The following is a 22,510-nucleotide window of genomic DNA, read 5'->3' as shown; positions in this document are numbered from 1 at the left end:
GGGCCCATTCCATGATGTGATCTACTTCTCTGGTGAAATGTTTGCATTTCTCCTTCATCCTCTGTAGAAAGTGGTTATTGAACTTTGGAAACAGCCTGCCCTGTGGGAGAAGGGACAGACCTCTGAGGTCATTTAAATGCTGGTCTTGTGTGTGAAGCCAAATGATGACTTGGTGTTAAGGACAAAGAGGCGAGCATGGCCAATGTTGAAAAGCATATGGGTAAAGCATATTAAACCAAGATGATGGAACCCAAAGAACAAAAGATGGCACTTGTGGCAGAGCCCAAAATGCAGTGGTTCTAGGGGCACCTCCTCTGTTACATTCACTATCCCTCGACGGAGCCGATGAAGATGGTTGGTGCTCTGGGGACTATTCTGTACTGGAGGCCTGTGATGACGAGGAGGAAAAAGAACCTTCTAAAAGGCTATCTGGACCTGGAGGTGCTATAACTTGCTGAGCTGTGGAAGGATTTCTCTGATCCTCAATGTGAGGTCTCAATGCAATCTTCATGACAGGCATTCGGTGTTCATGCTATGGTGGACATTTTGACTTGCCCAATGTAGGAGAGAAGTACGGTAAAGGAGACTCTGGTATCAGCTGTGTCTATAAAGGAGACACTAGCAGATGATCCCTGTACTGAGTGTAGGTAGCGGATATCTGATTTCCTTTTGCCCATAACCATGTACCTCGGTACTGTTTGAATCAGCGCCATGCTCTTTGATGCCTTTTGAGCTGGTGCCAAGGAGTCAGACTCTGTTCACATCAGTGCCAGGTGTTTTGCTGGTGACAATATATAATGCCACTTTGACTGCAGTACTATGCAGAACAGTACTGAAAAATCCTTTTGACTGTGTTGATGAACTCAGGCACTCGAAAAAGCTGAAGTTGCACATGGTTCTTTCTTGCTTGTGGCCACTTTGAGTTCCTCGGTACCTGTACCTCAGATTTCTTGTGTGGTACTGGAGATAGGGACTATTGCCAAGAAGATGGTTTGGCAGTATGCGCCTTACTCCCACAGGCACCCATGGTGTCTGACTGCTCTAGCGGTTTTGTAATCTGAGATTTAGGGTTCTTATTAGATGAATGAGTTCTCTTTGAGCCTTTGGAGCCAGAAATCACCTCCCTTCTTGTTAGGCACTATAAGTCTGGCTCTTTGGCAAAGCAACCAGTGGCATCTTCAGCGGGTCAGTGAATAAATAAAATGCACTGTTGGTCTGCAGCTTCACAGACCTCAGATCACCTCTGAATCTGATGCAGCTCTCATGGATTTCTCTGTGAGAAAGTTTTTTAATCTTGATTCCCTGGATTTTTGAGTGCACTTTTTAAATACTCTACAGATTGTGCACTTAGATGTGACTCTCCCCTAAATAATATAGACATTCGTCATGTCCATCCTTGAGGGGAATTACCACTCTACATGATAGGCATGGCTTAAAGCAAGGTGTTTAAGGTTCAGGCATAAAGACTAGACTTGGTACCACAAAAAGCCTAACTAAAACTAAAACTTGCTAAAAAAATGTTGTTGTTGTTGTTGTTTGCTGACAGGCTATGAAGGGACTACTACACTATATATTAATTACAGTGGATACAATTAAATGAAAATTAACCATAAACTGTACTAAGGAAGGACACCATGTTGTTCCAACTGTCTGCCAAAGGGTGGTTAGAAAGAACTGAGAGGTGGGCAGGGTTACTCAGCCCTTTATGCCCTCTGAAATGGAGCATGAGGGCATGAAGACTGCATCTGCAACCCCTAGTGGACACTGCTGATAAAACTTCTGTACATCTGTGCAAAGGGCATATGCACACCATTGATGGGATCCACATGCATGGAACATCTCGAAGAACAACGGTTATGGTAAAGTGTAAATAATCTTTTGCGGGAGGTTGAGAGGGGGAAGGGATTTTCTTCTATCTCTTGATAAATAGGAAATTAAGCATATTATTATGAACTAACAGTGGCATATTGATTCTGCAAACATCTCTCTTCCATAGTTATCCTTTTTATTAGGTTAAGATGAAAAGAGTCACAATCCCCAGAAACAAATGAACTTGTGTATATGTTTGAGATAGGTAGCTCTCAATAATAAATGCATCATTTGATTTTAGAAAAAGGTAATTGAGTAACTGTTTTTGTATTGTTATTGTCTTTATAAATAAATTTCTCGTCCCAGCACTGGGCAATTAAAACAGAAAACACAGTTCACATCAGTTTTATAGTTAATTTAACTGTTCCCCATGTATAGTCAGTCAATTTCTCCTGTTGTATGGGTGTTTCACACAACAGAGGAGATGACATTTTTAATAGAATAATGTAATTTTAAAACCATAAACTACACACACACAAAAAAACAAGATAATTCTGAGGTGAAAGTATTTGTTCTTTTTTGAATGATTGCACATGTCCTTTCCACTGTCAGTACATGCACGTCTTGTGCACAATTGTTGAAGATTTTTCCATCAGCAGTACCCATCAGGGCAGCATGAGTGCCCTCTGGTGCCTTGCACCAGTGCACACAGGTATAAAGGGCCATGCTGCCCTCCCAACGCCTCTCAGTTCCTTCCTATCTGGGTGATGGTTGTTGGATCTGTGATATTTGCATTTGCAAGTCTTCCTTCCCTTCTTGTGTGTGTGTGTGTGTGTGTATATATATATATAGTATTTGTTGTGTTAGTTTAGTCTAGAGTATTGTATTTGGTACACAATTAGTGACTAGAGTAAGTTTAGCTTACTTCTTAGTGAAGCTCAGTCTCCAGTACTCATTTGGGTACTGGGTCTGGTATCGGACTCATGCCATGTTCTGCCAGCTTCAAGGCCTGTCACTACTGTGGCAAACCTATGCCGGTGAGTGATCCTCTTCCCAGCTGCCTTAAATGGCTGGGGTAAGTGTATGTTGGTTACAAATGTCACATTTGTAGAGGGTTCAGACCTCATTCGATAAAGGACAGGGCTGTCAGGTTCATGTACTTACCCTTGGAGTCTGTGTTTCACCCTCCAATGAAACCTTCCTGCTGAGAACAGGTACTGGGCATGTCTGAGTCTGCCAGAAGTACTCTGTCATTCATTTTGAATCTATAGGCAAACATTCCTCACTGATACCAAAGAAAAGACTTAGTAAGTCCTTGAAGGACTCAGTACTGGGGCCTTTGAAATCTTCAGGCCAGGCACCAAGTGGAGGCAAGGCACTGATGGGCACTCAAAGAAGAGGCACCCCCAGATACAGTCTGTGTGAAAAGAGTGATTGTTGACTCTGGAGCCTGGGAAGGGCCCATTGAAACCTATCCCAGGACCAGCACAGCTAGCAGTACTGCAAGGTCAGGAGGCTTTGACAGTGCCTTGTACACCCGAGGCATTTGGGGCAACATTTGAACTACTGAACTTCTAGATATTGGTTTTACCCACAGTGCAAGACTCCTGCCTGATACCGGGATCGGATGTGTTAGATCCTACGGTGCCAGTTCCAGCCCCAGTGCACCATTTGCCACTGGTGGCTGTGGCTGTTGGTGCATCTCGGTGGCTTCCTTAGAAGGGGAATCAGGCAATGATCTTGCTGGTGCCTCCATCACCAACCTCACAGCTGGTCTCTCCAGTACCAAGGGAGTCAGTTCCCTTTATGGCCAGAGGAAGTGGACTCTTCTTCCTTATCATACTCTGAGGTCTGTTCCTATGCTTCCAGACCCGAGCAACCTCAGCAGCCCTAGTGAGGTGCCTACCCTCCATGGTTCAGATCTCAACCTAATGACCAATGGCCAACATATAGGTAGGTCTTGCCTCAGTATCAGTGGCCTTTTGGAGCCCTCGGGGCTTCCCCCCATGCTCTGTGACATCCCCGCTCCCTTCCCACCCTCCCACATCAAGTAAGCACCAGGAACATATGCACCAGGGTCACCACTCCCACTCTTCCGGTACCAGGACTGGTACCATGCCAGGGAAGTTGCTTACTCGGGACTCTCCTATGCAGAAGTTGGACTAAGGACCTCCTCAACAGGTATTAGCCTCTTCATCTTTGTTTCTGGATGTGGTGGTAGTTGCAGAGTCTACCTCGGCCTGTCAGATGACTTCAAGGCCTGTCAAGACTTGCGAAAAAGGGTGGATGCATCTGAAGGAGGTGCAGAAAAAGGCTCTCAGATTGGTGGACATTTTAACCTCTACAGGTCCCTCTAGGTTAGTTCTCCCTATTAGTGAAGCTATCCTAGAGCCCATTAAGAGTTTATGGCAGGACTCCATCCTCCCTTCTTCCCACTGCTAAAAGGGTGGACAGGAGATGATATGTCCCTTTCCAGGGATATTAACATTTTTACCACCACCTACATCCTGGTTCCCTGGTAATATCCGCTGCAAACATAAAGGAGAGACAGGGACATCAGGCCTCAACCCTGAAAGGCAAAGAAACAGCTGGATCTCTTAGGAAGATTTATTCCACAGGTTTAGAACTGAGAATTGCAAACAAGCAGGCTTTTCTGGGTTCATATGATTTTAGCCCGTGGGATAACGTCTTGAAGTTTAAAGACAAACTTCTGGATGACACTAAGCAGGAGTTCACTGCTCTGGTAGATGAGGGCAAATTAGTTGTCAAACCAGCTTTACAAGCGAGCCCAGATGTGGCGGACTCTGTGGTTTGAGCTATGGCATCTGTGGCATTCATCTTGGCTGCAGTCGCCATGTCTTGGCACCAGATGTGAAGCAAACTATACCAGACCTCCCATTCTAAGGTCCCTCACCCTTCTCTGAAAAGATGGACGAGAGACTTCATAGCCTTAAGTATTCAAGGGTGACACTTAAGTCACTGGGAATTTATACACCAGCAATGAAGAGAAAACCATTCCATCCGCAGCAGTCCCAGTGCTTCCACCCTCTCAATAGCTCGGAGACAGGACCTGTCAAGAAAGATGGATAGACGTTATAAGAGACGTCCTCCACCTCCCTTCTCCTCTACAGCTGCTGGTTCTAGGCAAATCAGATCTTCAAAGCAAACATTTTGTCCTGTTGGTCGAGAGCAGCCTACCACTTTCCAGAGTACCATCTTTCCCTTGCCCTATTTTGCCAACTGCCAATCCCACTTCCTAAGTGCTTGGTCTTGTATTACCACCAATCAGTGGGTCCTAAGCATGGTGGATCTGATATACACCCTTCAATTTATTTCTATCCCTATTCCACATCCTTCTTCAGGGACCACTTTCATGAGAACCTGCTACTACAGAAGGTCCAGTTTGTACTCCTCATGGGAATCATAGAGGAAGTTCTCATGTCTTCCCAAGGAATGGGATTCTATTCCTGATATTTTCTAATCCCAAAGGCAAAGGGGGGAGGGGCTCAGGCCTATTTTAGACCTAAGGAAACTGAATAAGTTTCTGAAGAAAACGAAATTCCGGATGGCTACTCTGGTTTCTGTTATCCCCTCCTCAGGGACCAGGGACTGGTACAGTGCTCTCAATTTAAGGGACACTTACTTTCATATGTCAATTCATCAAAGCCACAGAAAGTTCCTCAGAATTATATTCCCACTACCAGTTCTGCCTTTTGGCCTGTCAGCAGCACCTTGCATGTTCACAAAATGCATGTCAATAGTGGCAGCGTTCCTGGGAAGGTCAGTAATCCATGTGTTCCCTTACCTAGATGACTGGCTAGTGAGAGGCCCATGCAGGTACCAAGTACTCTCCAGAATAGCTGCTATCCAGTCAATCTTTCACATGCAAGGTCTTTAATCAATACAAAGAAATCTATCCTGACTCCAGTTCAAAAAACAGAATTAATTGGGGCAGTCCTGGACTCTGTACAGGCCATGGCATTCTTGCCACAGCAGAGGTTGCAAGTGATGCAGCTCATTGCACTAGATCTAAAGACACATCCTTTGATTACAATTCAGTATTGCCTCAGACATCTAGGGCACATGGTGGTGTGCACTTATGTGGTTCAGCATGCCAGAATGCACTTCAGAGAGCTACAGCGTTGGCTCACCTCATTGTATTCTCCAGCACACGATCGTATGGACAGCAGGTTCAGGTGCCTAGTTGAGTCTTGTCCTCCCCGGACCGGTGGATAGACCTATTAATTGTTTGCGGAGGAGTCCTGTTTGCTCCTCCTTAACAGACATTCACCTTAGTCACAAATGCATTGGATCCGGGAGCTCACTTAGGCCCCCTTCAGACTCAGGGGCTTTGGTCTTCACAAGGTCTAAATCCACATATAAATATCAGGAAGTTGCAGGCCATCTGTTTGGCGTGCATGGCATTCCTCCTGCATATCACCGGGTGGAATTTGTTAGTGCTCCCAGATAACACAGCAGCCATGTTTTATGTAAGCAAACAGTGGGGAGCCCAGTTGACAAAGTTATGCCTAGAGGCGATCTTGCTTTGGAACTTCTGCATAGCCAGGTCATAGACTCATAGACTTTAAGATCAGAAATGACTATCATGATCATTTTCTGATCTCCTGCACATTGCAGGCCACAGAACCTCAGCCACCCACTCCTGTAATAGACCCCTAACCTCTAGCTGAGTTACTGAAGTCTTCAAATCATGATTTAAAGACTTCAAGTTATACTCCTGGGGGAATTGTGTGCCACTGCGTGTGCATAGAATTCCTGTCCCCTGCAGATTTCTCTGCTTCCCTGCAGAAAAGTGACTTTCTGATGGGTCATGTGCCCCTCCCCAGAAGCGTGGGCGCATTGTTTCAGGTGCCTAGAGCATCTGATGGAGAGGTAAATCACTTCCGGGGAAGGGCAGGGCTGGGGACACCCTGGCCATTGGCTCCTACCCTGCACCGGGTTCAGCTGCTAGTCCCAGCTGGGCTGGGGTCAGGGGAGCATGCGACTTCCTGTTCCGCTGCAAGGAACAGCTGGAGCCGAGTCAGACCCACTCCCAGAAAACTGCCCTGGCTGCAGGATGCTCCACTCCTGCTTGCTATCGCTCCTCAGCTGTGGGGGAAAGGGTCACTGTACTGGGAGCTGCTCCCTTGCCCATCCAACCCCCATACCTCTGGACACCCCCATACCCAGATTCCCCCTGCCATTGAATCTCACCCTCCCTGCACCCAGACACCCCTCTGACTGAGTACCCTGCACCTGAACCCCATTGCCTGCATCCGGAGCCCGCCGCTGAGTCCCACCCTCTGCATCCAGAGCCCCTCTTCACCAGACCCCCTCACCAAGCCCCACCCCACCCTGCACCTGGACCTCCACCACTGCACCTGGATCGCCCCCCACCCTGATGAGCCCCAATCCCCTGCACCTGGACCACCCCAGTGAGCCCTCGCATCAAGATCCCCACCATACTGACCCGCAACCAGCTCCATCCAGACTCCCAACACACCAAGTCCATTCCCCAAGCTGAGTCCCTCACACCCAGACCCCCCCGCTGAGCCCATCCCCCCACATCCAGGTCCTCTCTGCTGAGCTGCAACAACCTTCTCCCCCCTTTAGAATCCCGTTGTCCCTGCACCTGGAACCACCCAACAAGCCCCTGTGCATCCAGATCCTCCCCGCAGCCAGACCCCCCACTGAGACGCCCAAACCCAGATTTTCCCACACAGAACCCTCTCACACCACACCTGGATCCCCCCACACTATGTCCCTCCACACTTGGAACCTGTTGGACAGAGCCTGCCTGCCCACACCTAATGAGCTTGGTGCAGAGGGGTAGGGCCCAGGGGTGTTTCTGAGGCAGGCCCGGCCCTTGCAGTGTCAGGATTGGGTGCAGCCTCACAGCCGATTCTGTGTCCCGGGGGTAGGGGTGGGCTGCATGGTGATCTCCCACCTCCATGCAGCCAGTGGCCTGTGCTCTCCACTGCCACGCTGGGGCCTCCCCACTTATTTATTGACAAATAAAATTTGCAGAATTTTGCAGAATTTTAAAAAGGTTGTGTGCAGAACTTTAAATTTTTTGGTGCATAATTCCCTCAGAAGTAAAGAGAATCCACCATTTACACTAGTTTAAACCTGCAAGTGACCCATGCCCCATGCAGCAGAGGAAGGTGAAAAACCCCCAGTGTCTCTGCCAGGTTGACCCAGCGAAAAATCCTTTCCCAACCCCAAATATAGCAGTCAGTTAGACTCTGAGTATGTGGGCAAGACCCACCAGCCAGACACCTGAGAAAGAATTCTCTGTAGTATCTCCGAGCCCTCCCCATCTGGTGTCCCCTCACCACCCATTTCCTGCTATCCGATCACCAGATATTTGCTGCTATCTGTCGCAGATCAGCTACATGCCATTGTAGACAGTCTCATCATACCATCTGCTCCATAAACTTATCCAGCTCAGTCTTAAAGCCGGTTAGGTTTTTTTTGCCCCCCACTGCTCTCCTTGGAAGGCTATTCGAGAACTTCACTCCTCTAATGATTAGAAACCTTTGTCTAATTTCAAGCCTAAACTTGTTGCTGGCCAGTTTATATCCATCAACCTGAAAGTGGCTTACCTTCCAAAGGTCCAAAACACTCTGGCAGACCACCTGACCAGATTGTTTGCAGGTCACCACAAGTGGACCCTTTGTCCAGATGTGTTCAAGGCCATTTTCCAGTGGTGGGGAACTCTCCAAGTGGACCTGTTTGCAACAAAAGAAAAAAAAATCATCTCTTTTGTTCCCAGGCGTGTCACGGCCTGTGGTCTCTGACAGATGCTTTCCTTTTGACCTGGTTAAAAAAGGCATGCTGTATGCCTTTCTTCCAGGTCTGCTCTTGCCAAGGTCTTGTCCAAAGTCAAGCAAGACTGTGCTCACATTATACTAATAGCCCCAGTGTGGCCTCATTAACATTGGTTTTCAACTCTATTGGTCCACTCTCCTCTGTTGCTTCTGAGAGATGCAGACATGATCTCCTAGAACAAAGGCCACCTCCTCGATCCCAACTTCCTGGCCCTCCACCTGACAGCATGGATGCTTCATGGTTGACATCCTCAGAATGAAATTGCACTAAAGGAGTAGAAGAAATTCTCCTAAACAGTAGGAAGTCTTCAACTTGTTCTACTTATCTTGCAAAATGGAAGAGATTCTCCATTTGGTCTATGCAAATAAGTGTCCACACAGCCCAAGCTTCAATTCCCCATATCCTGGACTATCTCCTGCTCCTGAAACAAGGACTAGCCCGTAGTTCCATCAGAGTCCATCTGGCAGCTATCTCAGCTTTCCACTGTCCAATGTTATAACTGATCAGTCTTTTCAATCTTTTTAATCCATCAGATTTCTAAAGGGTTTGGACAGGTTATACCCACAGATCAACAGCCTGATTCCACAATGGAACTTGAATTTAGTTCAAACAGAGTTGATAGTTTCCCCCCTTTGAACCACTAGCAACATATTCCCTATTACACCTACCTATGAAAGTGGCATTCTTGGTCACTATTACCTCAGCCAGGAGGGTAAGAAAATTGCGAGCCCTAGGGCATGGCTACAGTTGCGAGTTAGAACGCATTAAAGTAGCCCCGGGTGCCCTAACTCACTGGCAAGGCACTGTGACAAAGTTCCTTCTCTACCTTGGTGGGTCTTGCGCTTATTGATGGATTTGCTCGCCTTGGAGCTTACGGCAGCCCTCAGTTTGGCCGTTTTTATGAACCCATAGTCCAGGTCAACTCCTCCTGTGTCTGACCAGGAGTTGGGAGGTTTGGGGGGAACCCGGGCTCGCCCTCTAATCCGGGTTCCAGCCCAGGGCCCTGTGGAATGCAGCTGTCTAGAGTGCCTCCTGGAACAGCTGTGTGACAGCTACAACTCCCTGGGCTACTTCCCCATGGCCTCCTCCCAATACCTTCTTTATTCTCACCATAGGACCTTCCTCCTGGTGTCTGATAATGCTTGTACTCCTCAGTCCTCCAACAGTACCCGTTCTCACTCTCAGCTCCGAGTACGTCTTGCTCCCAGCTCATCACACGCACCACAAACTGAAGTGAGCTCCTTTTTAAACCCAGATGCCCTGATTAGCCTGCCTTAATTGATTCTAGCAGCTTCTTGATTGGCTGCAGGTGTTCTAATCAGCCCATCTGTCTTAATTGTCTCCAGAAGGTTCCTGATTGTTCTGGAACCTTCCGTGTTACCTTACCCAGGGAAAAGGGACCTACTTAACCTGGGGCTAATATATCTGCCTTCTGTTACTCTCCTGTAGACATCTGGCCTGACCCTGTCACAGCACGCAGAGCGCCCAGACTCAGCAGCTAGAGCGCTCCTGGTAATCCACCTCAGTAAGTGGAATAACATTTGATGCGCCCCCATGTGGATGCCCTGGTCTGTTAATTCGCTCTGATCAGCCTCCAGAAGTGTCCCACAATCCCTGTTCTATCCACTCTGGTCATCACTTTGAACTCTACTGCCCTGCCCTCAGGTGACCAACCATCAGACCCGCCCTTTAAATTCTCTGGGAATTTTGAAAATGCCCTTCCTGTTTGCTCAGCCACGCATGGAGTGCTCCCAGCAAATCTTTCCAGGTGACCATGCCTCCACAAGCCAGGCAATCCCCAGTATGGAGCAATGGCAAGGTGCTGGACCTCATCAGTGTTTGGGGGGAGGAAGCTGTCCAGGCCTAGTTATGCTCCAGCTGCAGGAATTACAATACCTTCGGGCAGATATCAAGGGACATGATGGAAAGGGGCCATGACCGGGATGCAGTGCAATGCAGGATTAAAGCAAAGAAGCTGCGGAATACCTACCGCAAAGCCCGCGAGGCAAACGGCCGCTCCAGTTGTGCCCCGCAACCTGCCATTTCTACAAAGAGCTGGATGCGATACTTTGGGGCGACCCCACCTCCATGGACACTTCAGAGCCCAGTTCAATAAGCAGGAGGAGAAGGAGAAAAGCAGAAGCAAGGGTGCTGAGGAGGAGGAAGACACCCCAGAACCCCATGATGCATGCAACCAGAAGCTGTTCTCAAGCCAGGAGGAAGGTTGCTAGTTGCGGCAGCCGGTGTTTGGTGAAGGACGAACACCAGAGGAGGTGCCTGGTAAGTGGCTTTTATTTTGGGAAGGAAGTTATTTGGTACAGGCTCTTGGGGTGAGGAGGGTTAGAGCTGCATGCATGCCTAGATGCGGAATAGGGCACTGATGTGCTCTGTCAAATCGCGGTAATCCGCCTCAGAGATCTCTTCAAAGGTCTCATCCAGAAGTTGGGCAGTGCGCTTGCGCAGGTTTCTTGGGAGAGCCACTGTGGTTCCTGACCCAGTCAGGCTAACATGTCCATGCCACTGTGCCATGAGGGGCGGGGGGACCATTGCTGCACACAGGCAAGCTGTATATAGGCCAAGGCGGAAGCTGCATTGTAGTAGAAGACCCTCCCTTGCTTCCCAGGTCACCCTCAGCAGCGAGATATCTTCCAAGTCGAACTCCTGTGAAAAATGTGGGGACGGTGTTCAGTATGGGGGCCCCCTGCAGCTGTTGGCTCTCCCCAAGGCACAGAAACCCAGAGGACAGTACGGCCATGAAACAATCAGTTCCCCTTGACCCTGTGCTTACTCACCATTTTGGGGCTCCCATGGGTTATGTGCGCTCGCTTTGGAATGGGCAAATTATGCTATTGTGTAGACCGTGCTTGCCCTTAAGTATGGAGAAATCATTGCGTTGTCTGGTGTGAACAATGCTGCCTCTGTTAAGTGTTGCATTTTTCCTTTACGGATGCAACCTTGAGATCTCAGCCGTCCATGTTGTCACCGGCCGAAAGACTCCAAAGAATTAGGAAGAGGCCATGTAGAAGCAAAGAAGACATGCTGCATGAAGTAATGCAGCAGTCCCTTAATGAGAATCTAAAAGCGCAAGAGTGGAGGGAGAGTGAAAGGAGGATCCATCAGCAGAATGAGGAGCGCCGGCACAAAAGCGTGGAGCTCTGGCAGCAAAGCAAGGATTAGCTGATAAGCATCATGGAGTGTCAAGCGGATTGGATCCAGGTGCTTGTAGCCATGCAGGCAGAGCACTATCACGCCCACCCACCCCCCCACCCACCCACTGCAGCCCTTGTCCCAAAACTCTTGCCCTTGTGCCACCATGTCACTTTTCCCAACATCCAGGTTCTTATCGCCACCAGCTGCCTCCAACACCTGTAGCTTCACCACCCAGTCCTGAAAACTACGACCCTTACCCGTTGCACTCAACCCCTATCACCATGCATTATAGCCATCCTGAAGTGCAGCACTCATTGCACAGCACTTCAGACAGGAAGGCTGAGTATGATAACAGGACATATGCAAATCTGTGATTGTACCACCCACACCACACCACGCCCTTACCCTTTCTGTTTCCCAAGCAGTTCTGTTTCTTTTCAATAAATGAATTTTCTTTTCAATAAATGGATATTTTGGCTTTGAAAACATTCTTTATTATTGCATAAAGTAAAAGATACCTTAGCCCAGGAAAGCAACAGGCACTGCAAGTCAGTGTAGCAAACACAGATTCCGACTAACATTGGAACCACTGCACTTCACTCCCGTGCAGGGCACCAAACATTACTGGTGGCTTTCAGCCTCAAATTGCTCCCTCAAAGCATCCCTAATCCTTGCAGCCCCGCGCTGGGCCTCTCTAATAGCCCTGCTCTCTGGCTGTTCAAATTCAGCCTTCAGGTGTTGAACCTCCAAGTTCCATGCCTGAGTGAATCTTTCACCCTTCCCTTCACAAATGTTATGGAGGGTACAGCAGGCGGATATAACTGCGGGGATGTTGTCATCGGCCAGGTCCAGCTTCCCATACAGAGAGCGCCAGTGGCCCTTTAAACAGCCAAAAGCACACTCCACAGTCATTCTGCACCGGCTCAGCCTGTTGTTGAACCTCTTCTTGCTGCTGTCAAGGCTTCCTGTGTAGGGTTTCATGAGCCACAGCATTAAAGTGTAAGTGGGGTCTCCAAGGATCACAATGGGCATTTCGACTTCCCCTATGGTGATCTTCTGGTCTGGGGAAAAAGTCCCGGCTTGCAGCTTCCTGAACAGGCCAGTGTTCCAAAAGATGCGTGCGTCATGCACCTTTCCGGGCCAGCCTGCGTTAATGTCAATGAAACGCCCACAGTGATCCACAAGCACCTGGAGAGCCATAGAGAAATACCCCTTCTGATTAACATACTCGGAGCCTAGGTAGGCTGGTGCCAGAATTGGAGTATGCATCCCATCTATTGCCCCTCCACAGTTTGGGAAACTCATTTGTGCAAAGCCAGCCACAATGTCATGCACATTACCCAGAGTCATGGTTCTTCTGAGCAGGAAGGGATTAATGGCCTTCCAAACTTGCATCAACATGATTCCAACGGTCGACTTTCCTACTCCAAACTGGTTAGTGACCAATCGGTAGCTGTCTGGAGTTGCCAGCTTCCAGATTGCAATAGCCACCCACTTCTCCACTGTCAGGGCAGCTCTCAATCTCGTGTCCTTGCACTGCAGGGTTGGGGCGAGCTCATCACACAGTCCCATGAAAGTGGCTTTTCTTATCCAAAAGTTCTTCAGCCACTGCTCGTCATCCCTGACTTGCATGACGATGTGATCCCACCACTCAGTGCTTGTTTCCTGAGTCCAAAAGCGGCGTTCCGCGGTGGTGAGCATGTCCGTGAATGCCACAAGCAAATCTCATGTCGTATGCTGTCAAGGTTCCTTCCCCACTCTGAACTCTAGGGTACAGATATGGGGACCTGCATGAAAACCCCCCTAAGCTTATTTTTACCAGCTTAAGTTAAAACTTCCCCCAGGTACAAACTATTTTACCTTTTTGTCCCTGGACCTTATTGCTGCCACCACCAAGCGTCTAACAAAAATAACAGGGAAAGAGCCCACTTGGAAACGTCTTTCCCCCGCAAAATCTCCCCAAGCCCTACACCCCCTTTCCTGGGGAAGGCTTGATAAAAATCCTCACCAATTTGCATAGGTGAACACAGACCCAAACCCTTGGATCTTAAGAACAATGAAAAAGCAATCAGGTTCTTAAAAGAAGAATTTTAATTAAAGAAAAAGTAAAAGAATCACCTCTGTAAAATCAGGATGGTAAATACCTTACGTGATAATCAGATTCAAAACATAGGGAATCGCTCTAGGCAAAACCTTAAGTTACAAAAAGACACAAAAACAGGAATATACATTCCATTCAGCACAACTTATTTTATCAACGATTTAAACAAAACAGAATCTAATGCATATCTAACTAGATTGCTTATTAACTCTTTACAGGAGTTCTGACCTGCATTCCTGCTCTGGTCCCGGCAAAAGCAACACACAGACAGAGAGAACCCTTTGTTTCCCCTCCCCCCCTCCAGCTTTGAAAGTATGTTTTCTCCTCATTGGTCATTTTGGTCAGGTGCCAGCGAGGTTATCTTAGCTTTTTAACCCTTTACAGGTGAAAGGGTATTTCCTCTGGCCAGGAGGGATTTAAAGGTGGTTACCCTTCCCTTTATTTTTATGACATATGCGTTATGTGAGTCGATATCATCGTCGGAGTCCTCACTGTCCGTTTGGATCTTAAGGAGTAAGTCGACTGTCAAATGTGACGTGCTGGCGAGAGTCGTCAGCATATTCCTCAGCAGTTCGTGCTCCATTCCCGCAGACCAAAAGGGAAGACAGAGCGCGCAGTACAAAAAAGTTGAAAGATGGCGCCAAATGTGGATGGAAGCACAGGGATTGCTGGGATGCAAACCGATGCATCACGAGGCGTTGGGACAGGATCCAGAATGCCCCGCACCCCCCCACCCTCTTCCCACAAGCCACAGTGCCAGAATGGGAAGAGGTGCTCTGTGGGATAGCTGCCCATAATGCACTGCTCCCAATGCCACGGCAGGTGCCACAAAGTGGCCACGCCAGTGTGCTTGCAGCTGTCAGTGTGGACAGACTGCAGCGCTTTCCCTACTGCACTCTCCAAAGTCTGGTTTAACTCAGAAGTGCTCTACATCTGCAAGTGTAGCCATGCCCTTAGCGTTGGATCCTCCTTATACAGCATTCTTCAAGGACAAGGTTTTCCTTCAACCTCATCCAAAGTTCCTGACTAAGGTAGTTTCCGATTTTCACATTAATCAAAACATTTACTTACCAACCTTCTTTCCAAAGCCTCATTCAAGTAGGTGGGAAGAGACACTCCATTCTCTAGATGTTAGAAGTAATTTGGGGGTTTTTTTATCTGGATTGGACTAGGCCGTTCAGGTCATCCTCACTGTTATTTGTCGTGATTTCAGAAAGAGTAAAGGGCCAGTCAGCGAATATCCTCCTGGATTTCCGGCTATATTCATTTATGCTACTGTTTGGCTGATATGGAACCTCCAACTAAAGTGGTGGCTCCCTCAATTAGATCACATGCAGTTTCTGTGGCCTCTCTGGCTTGTGTATCCATCCTGGACATTTGTAAGGTGGCAACATGGTTTTTGAGCCACGTATTTACTTCCTGCTATACCATTGCTCATCTGTCTAGAGATGATGGCTGATTTTGATGGGTAGTCGTACAATCCCTATTCAAGTAGAGTCTAAACACCACCTCCAGCTCGAACTGCCTGTAAGTCTCCTACAATGGAATAGACATGAGCAATCACTTGAAAAAGAAAAAACAGTTACCTATCTTTCGAAACTGTTGTTCTTCGAGATGTGCTGCACATGTCCATTCCACGACCCACCTTCCTTCCCTTTCTGGTAGGAAGAAACTAAAGAGGGTTTAGGCCAGTGTGGCCTTTTATACCTGTATGCAGTGGCACGAGACATCAGAGGGCAATCATGCTGAGTGGGTACTGCTGAGGGAAAATTCTCCAACAATTGTACACGAGGTACACACATCTACAATGAAATAGATGTGTGATACATCTCAAAGAACAGTTAAGGAAAGTACGTAACTGGTTTGGGGAGAGGGTTGGTTTTTGTTTGTTTGTTTTTACAACTGACTAGATTTTTATTTTGACAGTGTCAAAATAAATCAGACTCTGGAATTCTTACTGGTTTCAAAATAGTTTATTACATGTTCTATAACATTTTTGATCCTTTACAGAAAATGAAATACAAAACAAAAGCAGTTAGGTAAGTGTTAAACAAAATAAGGACAAAGGTAACAAGTTTGAAATGAATAAAAGTTTATATGAAGCACAATTAACCTGTGGAACTCATTGCCACAAGATTACACAATGGAGTCTTGGTCCGTAACTAGGACTTTTAAGTGCTATAGTAGTAGTAATAATAATAGTAATAACAATTATAACAACATTTAGACCAAGAACTTTGAAGGCTGCAAATCAAGGAGATAGGGATTGCAAGAATATTAACTATTATATTTGAGAGACTTAGAAAAAAGTTTGGAAGAGATATAAATACTCAAGCTTCAGGGCATAAACCAACTCTATCTAAGAAGATTAGAAAGAAACTTTCCCTGTGAGTTAGCAATTTAATAATTTCCCATTTTGGGTTTCTTGCATTTGTGTGTATCAGACAGAATACTTGGCGAAGTGGACCATTGTTTCTGTTTTTCATCCTTTTTATATTTCCTGCTTTTAAAGTTGTTTAAGTATAGATCATTGTTCAGATGAATTTTATTTAATATTGTGATGTTCATGGATTAAGTTATTTTTAAATTCAAATGGTAGTTTTAAAAAATATAAAAATTGTAAATGTGAAGAATAGTCTCTTATTTTCCTTTATGTGGGCCTGTATCTTCAGAATATTAATGTTCAATAATTATTTTGGCATGCTGCCAAAATTGTCCTCAGGAATGCAAGCAAGAGATGGGAAATGACAATTTGACATTTTATAACTCAGCCAGATCTGAATGAAAGTTAATGGAAGAAGCAAAGGGAATTTCTGTAGAGCTTTGTCCTTACCAAATTTCAAAGGCCTGCTACAAACAATGGAGATGTTAGTTTATCCAAAAAAAAAAAAGTCACAAGAATCTTTTATGATGGAAACTGTTCGGCAACCTAAATATGGGAGTCCAGCTCCTCCCCTAATACTTAGAGAAACAGTAGAAAGAACTTGTAGTTCATGAATACTTTGTTGATTTTTAGATCACAATCGTGTACATGCCACAGATGTTCTTCATGCAGTATGGTATCTCACAACACGGCCCATTCCTGGGTTTCAGCAAATTCACAGTGATCATATAATGGAAAGTGACATGGGTATGTATCAATATTAATTTTTATTTTTGTATCTTCAGTAAATTTTTCAGAATATTTTACTCAAACTAGAATAATTACCATGGATAAATTGAACAGTAATCTGAAAAAAAATCCTTCAATAGTTAAATATTTTAAAGTTAAAAGATAAGACAGTAGCAATATATGGCATTTGCAAGCAGTATGTACCTGATTTTAGGATAATTAATTGATTGAATAGTTGCTGATATGCTTGGCTCTTGAGCCAAGAATACTGTTTCACTGAGATAAGTTTCTTCTTCTGAATGAGACCTATATCTTCTGCTGTAGTCAGCATATTTCTAGTAATTGAAATACATTAGGCTAATATTTCTTTATTTAATTAGTAAATTAAATATCTCAAACTAAAAATGCCTAAGATTAAACTATTTAACATAAATGGAGCTCTGCTTAATGATTCCAATGTAAAAATGAGATTGTCCTGAACAACTGAGGGTCCTGTTTTGTTTAGCATATACAGGTATTTATTTTTTCAGTGAAGCTCAGTTGAATAAGATTTGTTGTTGTTATGCTAAGCAGTTTCATACAACAACAACAAAAATAGAATTCTTAAAGGGAAGAATCAGGGATGGTAAATCTAGAATTTGAAGTACCTTTGTTTTTCTAAATATGTTTGGTAAATCCATATAATCCTTTGTACTGTGTGTTACATTTTGAAGCCAATTTTTTATTGTACTTCGTTTAAAGAAAAAAACCTCACTGGCAACACTCCTGGAGAAGTCCTACATCATAATAATGAAAATAATAATGGCTGGTTCTTCATAATAGATCTTAAAGCTCTTTACAATCTTTGAATGTATTTTTCCCTTACAACACCCCTGTGAGGTAGAGAAGCACTGTTATGCCGTTTGGAGATGCTAAGCAATTTACCTAGAATCACATAGGCAGAACAGAGAATTGAACCCAGGTATCCTATTTCCTAAGGAAGGGCCCTAACCTTTGGACCATCCATTCTGCAAATACAGTGGAGTAAAATGTATTTGTAATCATAGGTTTATAGTATCCAAGTTATAAGCAAGTGTGTGAAAAAGTCAGATTAAGAAAAATACTATTATATTCTCTTAGCATTGTGTGATCATATTCAAACACTGAATATTTATCAGATCCAGCAGATCTTTGAAAAACTTCTTGAATGTGCCATTGCAATACTGTCTGCATAAGCCAACCAGTGTAAATGTCTGTAGAATGGGAAACTGGTGGTTTTTTGTATTTAATGTGTATTGAATGGAATAAACATACAGAGATATCTAATATTTAAATATAGTGCTACTTCGCTTCTAAGTATCTAAATCCATAGAATACATTTGGTAAGGTGCCAAATATGTGTGTTTTATGAACTGCTGAAATGTAAAGTTGCTTTTATGAAAGTTGAGAAAAGGATATTGCCCACAGATTTTTATACTTACACTCATACCTAGATGTACAGAGTATCCTGGCCTGTTTGAAGTCAGTAGGTGTTTTGCCATTGACTTCAACAGGACCAGAATTTCATCCAGAACCATAAAGGCCAGAAGAGACCTTGTGATGATCTAATCTAACTCCCTTTGGAACTGCCAACCCCCACTTCCTGGCGAACATCTGGCTCCTGTGTCATGGGATTGTAGCCAGGACTTTCTGGAGAAAGATAGAAAATGTCAAAAATATCTTCCCTCCCCCAAAGTAAAACTGATAAAATTATTGTTTTACTGCCCTTGAGCACCCCAAATTTGAAAAGTATTATTATTATTATTTGAAAGGATTAAAAATAAACTAATCACACATCAAGACTTTCCTATTAATGGTCAGATGTGTAACAAATATATTAAAGCAGTAAGATCCACCTTTTATTATGCAGTGTTGAAAAGACACACATTATAGCATCCTATGTGAAAAGATAGCAACTTCAGACAGGAAAAAATTGTGTGGAGAGTTCCATATCATACAGATTTCCCTCTTCTGGCTGAATGGGGGGAGGAATCTCCCTCTGCAGTATCTCACACTTCCCACAGAGGCCTCTCCATGCGTTTGGGGAGGCCAGGGAAGAGTGGACAGGCTGGGGGAGGGGGGAATGTGGGAGTTGCATATTGTTCTCCTTTTGGGCTGGTTGAGTTTAGGGAGGAAAGGTAATACACCCCCTACTGTGGTGATTCTTGTTTTAAGAGGGAGAAAAGTCCCGGACTACCCATGGCAGCAAGGGAGTAGGGTGGGCTGTGGGGAAAGAGCGATGTGGGGTGACATGCTAGGTGACTCAGTGCCAGCGGGGGAAATAGCCTCTTTGTGGATCCTTGGGATCTCTGGAGTTTAGTCCAGACCTGCACCTGCTCACCATGCTGGTAAACTCGCCCTCACAATGAAACAGGTTTCGAGGTGGTAAGTTAGTTGGTATGCCTACATGGAAAAAGCTGTACATGGGCTAGCCTACCAGAGCCATCTTGAATCCAGCTGGCACAGGTAACAAAGCATTGAAGAACACAGCACAGCATGGGCTTCCTGTGGGCTAGTAAGCAGAATACATACACAGGGTCTATGCTGGGCTGATACTACCATCATTGAAATTCTGGATGATTGAGGGTGCCCTGGTAAGTAACATCCCAGAAATCTGGCAAATGGACATCTGAAGAGGTCTGTGGAACCATGGGCATAGATCAATATAAGATAATCAATATTACTGTTGCTTGATACTCTCTTATCTTCAGCTTCGACAAATCTCCCAACTTGAATTTTTTTTTCATAATTGTCAAAATGGCAAAACAAAAATTTCTGGTTTTCCAGTTTGAAATGACTTTTCATATAGAAAGTTAAGCTACCAAGAAAACAAAACATTTGTAAATTATCAAAATAAAATGTTTCAATTGACCCAAACTGAAAAGCTTTTCCCTTTTTTAAATTTAAAATGTTCAAGATTTGGACTTTTTGTCCCAATTAGGCACAGAAAGTTTTTGAACTCTCAAAAATATTCTAGAGACAGGAAAACAGTTTCCAGCCCAGCTTTAGGAACCACATCTTTGGTAACTCAATGAAAGTGTCCCCCCCCCCCCCTTTTTTTTTTTTTAAAGTTTTCCTGCATCTGCTTAGCCAAGTGAGTCTCATTGTTGTTTTTACTTTGGATACATGTGACCTTGACAGATCCTAACATTCCAGGAGTAGCAGATCATAAGCTCTTACTTCATTATTTTAGGCCTTTATGCTGTGGCTACCTTGCCACCTGGGTTATGTTGTCATTTTCTGTGTGTGAAGATGGCTTTTATCATCTATTAATTTGAATCACTATTGAGACGAGACTTGAGTGCTCAAGAAGTTCTCAATTAAATTCTGCATCTTCTGGAATCTTTCTTTGAGCAACAGAACAAAAATAGTTCTTCGTCCAAAACAGAGGTCCCAGACAAATGAGTTGTTGCAGTTGGATGGTGCAACATTTCTGATAACAGATCATGAAACAGTGGTTCTCCAAGTCTTGCATAATCCTGTGGGTCTGAAGAGCATATGTTTCAACAAGAAGGTTGTCTTGGTAAAATGCTTTTCCCACCCTGGTCTGACAAGCCTCACTCTGTTTGAGTGCCACACTTTCAAGTTTCAACTTCAAAAGGCAGCATTCCACATGTAATAAAAGTGCAAGAAATTCAGTCTAACTAGCATGACTGAACTGAACTTTATATGTGGTTGTTAATGTACAGTCATGGCTGTACAGTGGAAATAGTGCTGTAATACTTGCTTTTAGGATCACAGGCATTTAGTGAAACACTGAAAGTACTAATTCCAGCACACACAGACAGGACAGAACTTCCTGCTTGACCCCTCCCCCAGATCAAATACAACAATATAATGACATACAAGACATTGTAACACTAAGATAAAGATAGAGAACCATCTACTGCTGGAGGTGCTGTCTGCACTAATCTGCCTGTACTACAATTTTCTCCATCTAGCTGAATAAAAATTTAAAACAGTAACACCAAAGGAATCCAGGTGGTCTACCATCTTTGCAGTTTCTGTGTTGGTCTGCCTGCTCAAGTCCTCTATTCAGTCATGGAGACACCACTCGTAGTTGGATATCGATTATCAGTGAGTGCAGCTAAATTAGGCCTATCCATTGTGGACATATTTTCTGTTGAAGACTGCAGTGTGTTGAGGGCCTGAGGATACTCTGGAAATTCTTTCTCCATAACAGGTCTCCCGCTAAAAGCCACAAGAAACTGCTAGGGTACCACCAAATACTCCTCTACTTCCCTCGGGGATGGTTGTTGAACACTGTGTTTGCCCTCCCCTTTCTTTCAGTGAATCTGTGCACCAGTTCTCAATGCACTATAAAGGAGTGAGTTCTTGCTTTTTGTATGAGCAAGGATAGGTTGCTTAGTTTTTTAATTACCATGTAAAATTCCCTCCGAAAAGGGCTAAGATTGGGATGCGTTTCCAGTTGTCACCCACTGTTGGCTAGCCATACCTTCTTTCCTTCCTGGATGGGCATGTAATTTTCCTTTTTTTTCCTGGCATCTTGAGCCAAAAGCAAGCATGCCAGGCCCATCTATTCTTCCACCTTCTGGAATGCTGTCCTCAGGTCACTGATACAAGATTCCACCGTGTGTAGGCACAGGAAGCCTTGCTAGTTCTTCAAGTCACAAGGAAGCATGGGTTTGCAGAGTTCAAAAATAATTTCACAAGGAGAGTAGTGGACAATTTAATGCCAGCTGGTATTATATGCAAAAATGACAAAAAGTATGTTTGTATCCCAGTCTCGCTGGTCTTCACTGACTAAGATGCTAAGTATGAAACCAATGGTACAGTTTACTCTCTCCACTCCCACATTACTCGCAGGGTGGGTGACACTGGTCCTCACCTTGGTTATCTGGAGTTGTTTGCAAACCCTGTGTAATAAGTAGGATTCAAATTACTTACTTTGATCACTGCAGATGTTGCTTGATTGGGCCAAACTGCAACATTGCATGTTTAATCAAGGCAGCTGTAACTGTCTGAGTCCTTTTATCCTTCAGTGGCTGTGCCACACCATACTTTGAGAAGGTGTCATACACTACCAGCAAAAACTGATTTTCAACTGGCGTTTCTCATAGTGGGCCTTCAAGTCAATCTATATGAACTCCCAGGGCTTACTAGGTTGGAACATTTCCACTAAAAAAGTATATCTCTTTTCTTATGCTTTCCTTCCTTTCCAGGTAAAACTGGTAAGTACCCCATCCTTAACATCTGCAGCCATGCCTAGCCAAAAAAATCAATTGGATACCCAGTTCAATGTCTTTTCATAAACCAGGCGGCCTATTGTTTTGTTGTCATGAAGGCACTCCAGTACTGTTGTCTGAAAACTTGCTGACAAAACAATCCTGTTATCTTCATACACCAGCAAGTTGGTAGCCAGATCAATGGATAATCATTCCTGAATGGCATTGAGCTTCCCCAGTCTGTGTCTACTTTGGTAAATGTATTGGTGCATGGAACATAACTCAGGGTCCTTAGGCTGTTCT

The 22,510-nt window shown here is 44.9% G+C and overlaps 1 protein-coding gene across 1 annotated transcript in view; it reads left to right on the top strand.

The window, feature by feature from the left end:
* The window catches only part of PDE3B (phosphodiesterase 3B), a 249,828-nt gene that overhangs the window by 204,353 nt on the left and 22,965 nt on the right, over window positions 1-22,510 (top strand). The window contains exon 11 of the mRNA XM_007057098.4: window positions 16,908-17,021. Within this exon, the coding sequence (XP_007057160.3) occupies window positions 16,908-17,021 (114 nt within the window). The remainder of the gene's footprint in view (window positions 1-16,907; window positions 17,022-22,510) is intronic.

This window comes from Chelonia mydas, chromosome 6 (genome assembly GCF_015237465.2).
Source record: "Chelonia mydas isolate rCheMyd1 chromosome 6, rCheMyd1.pri.v2, whole genome shotgun sequence".
In the NCBI taxonomy this organism is placed as follows: Eukaryota; Metazoa; Chordata; order Testudines; family Cheloniidae; genus Chelonia; species Chelonia mydas.
The sequence above is the reverse complement of the archived record's forward strand: the minus strand, read 5'-3'. Positions and strand labels throughout refer to the sequence as shown.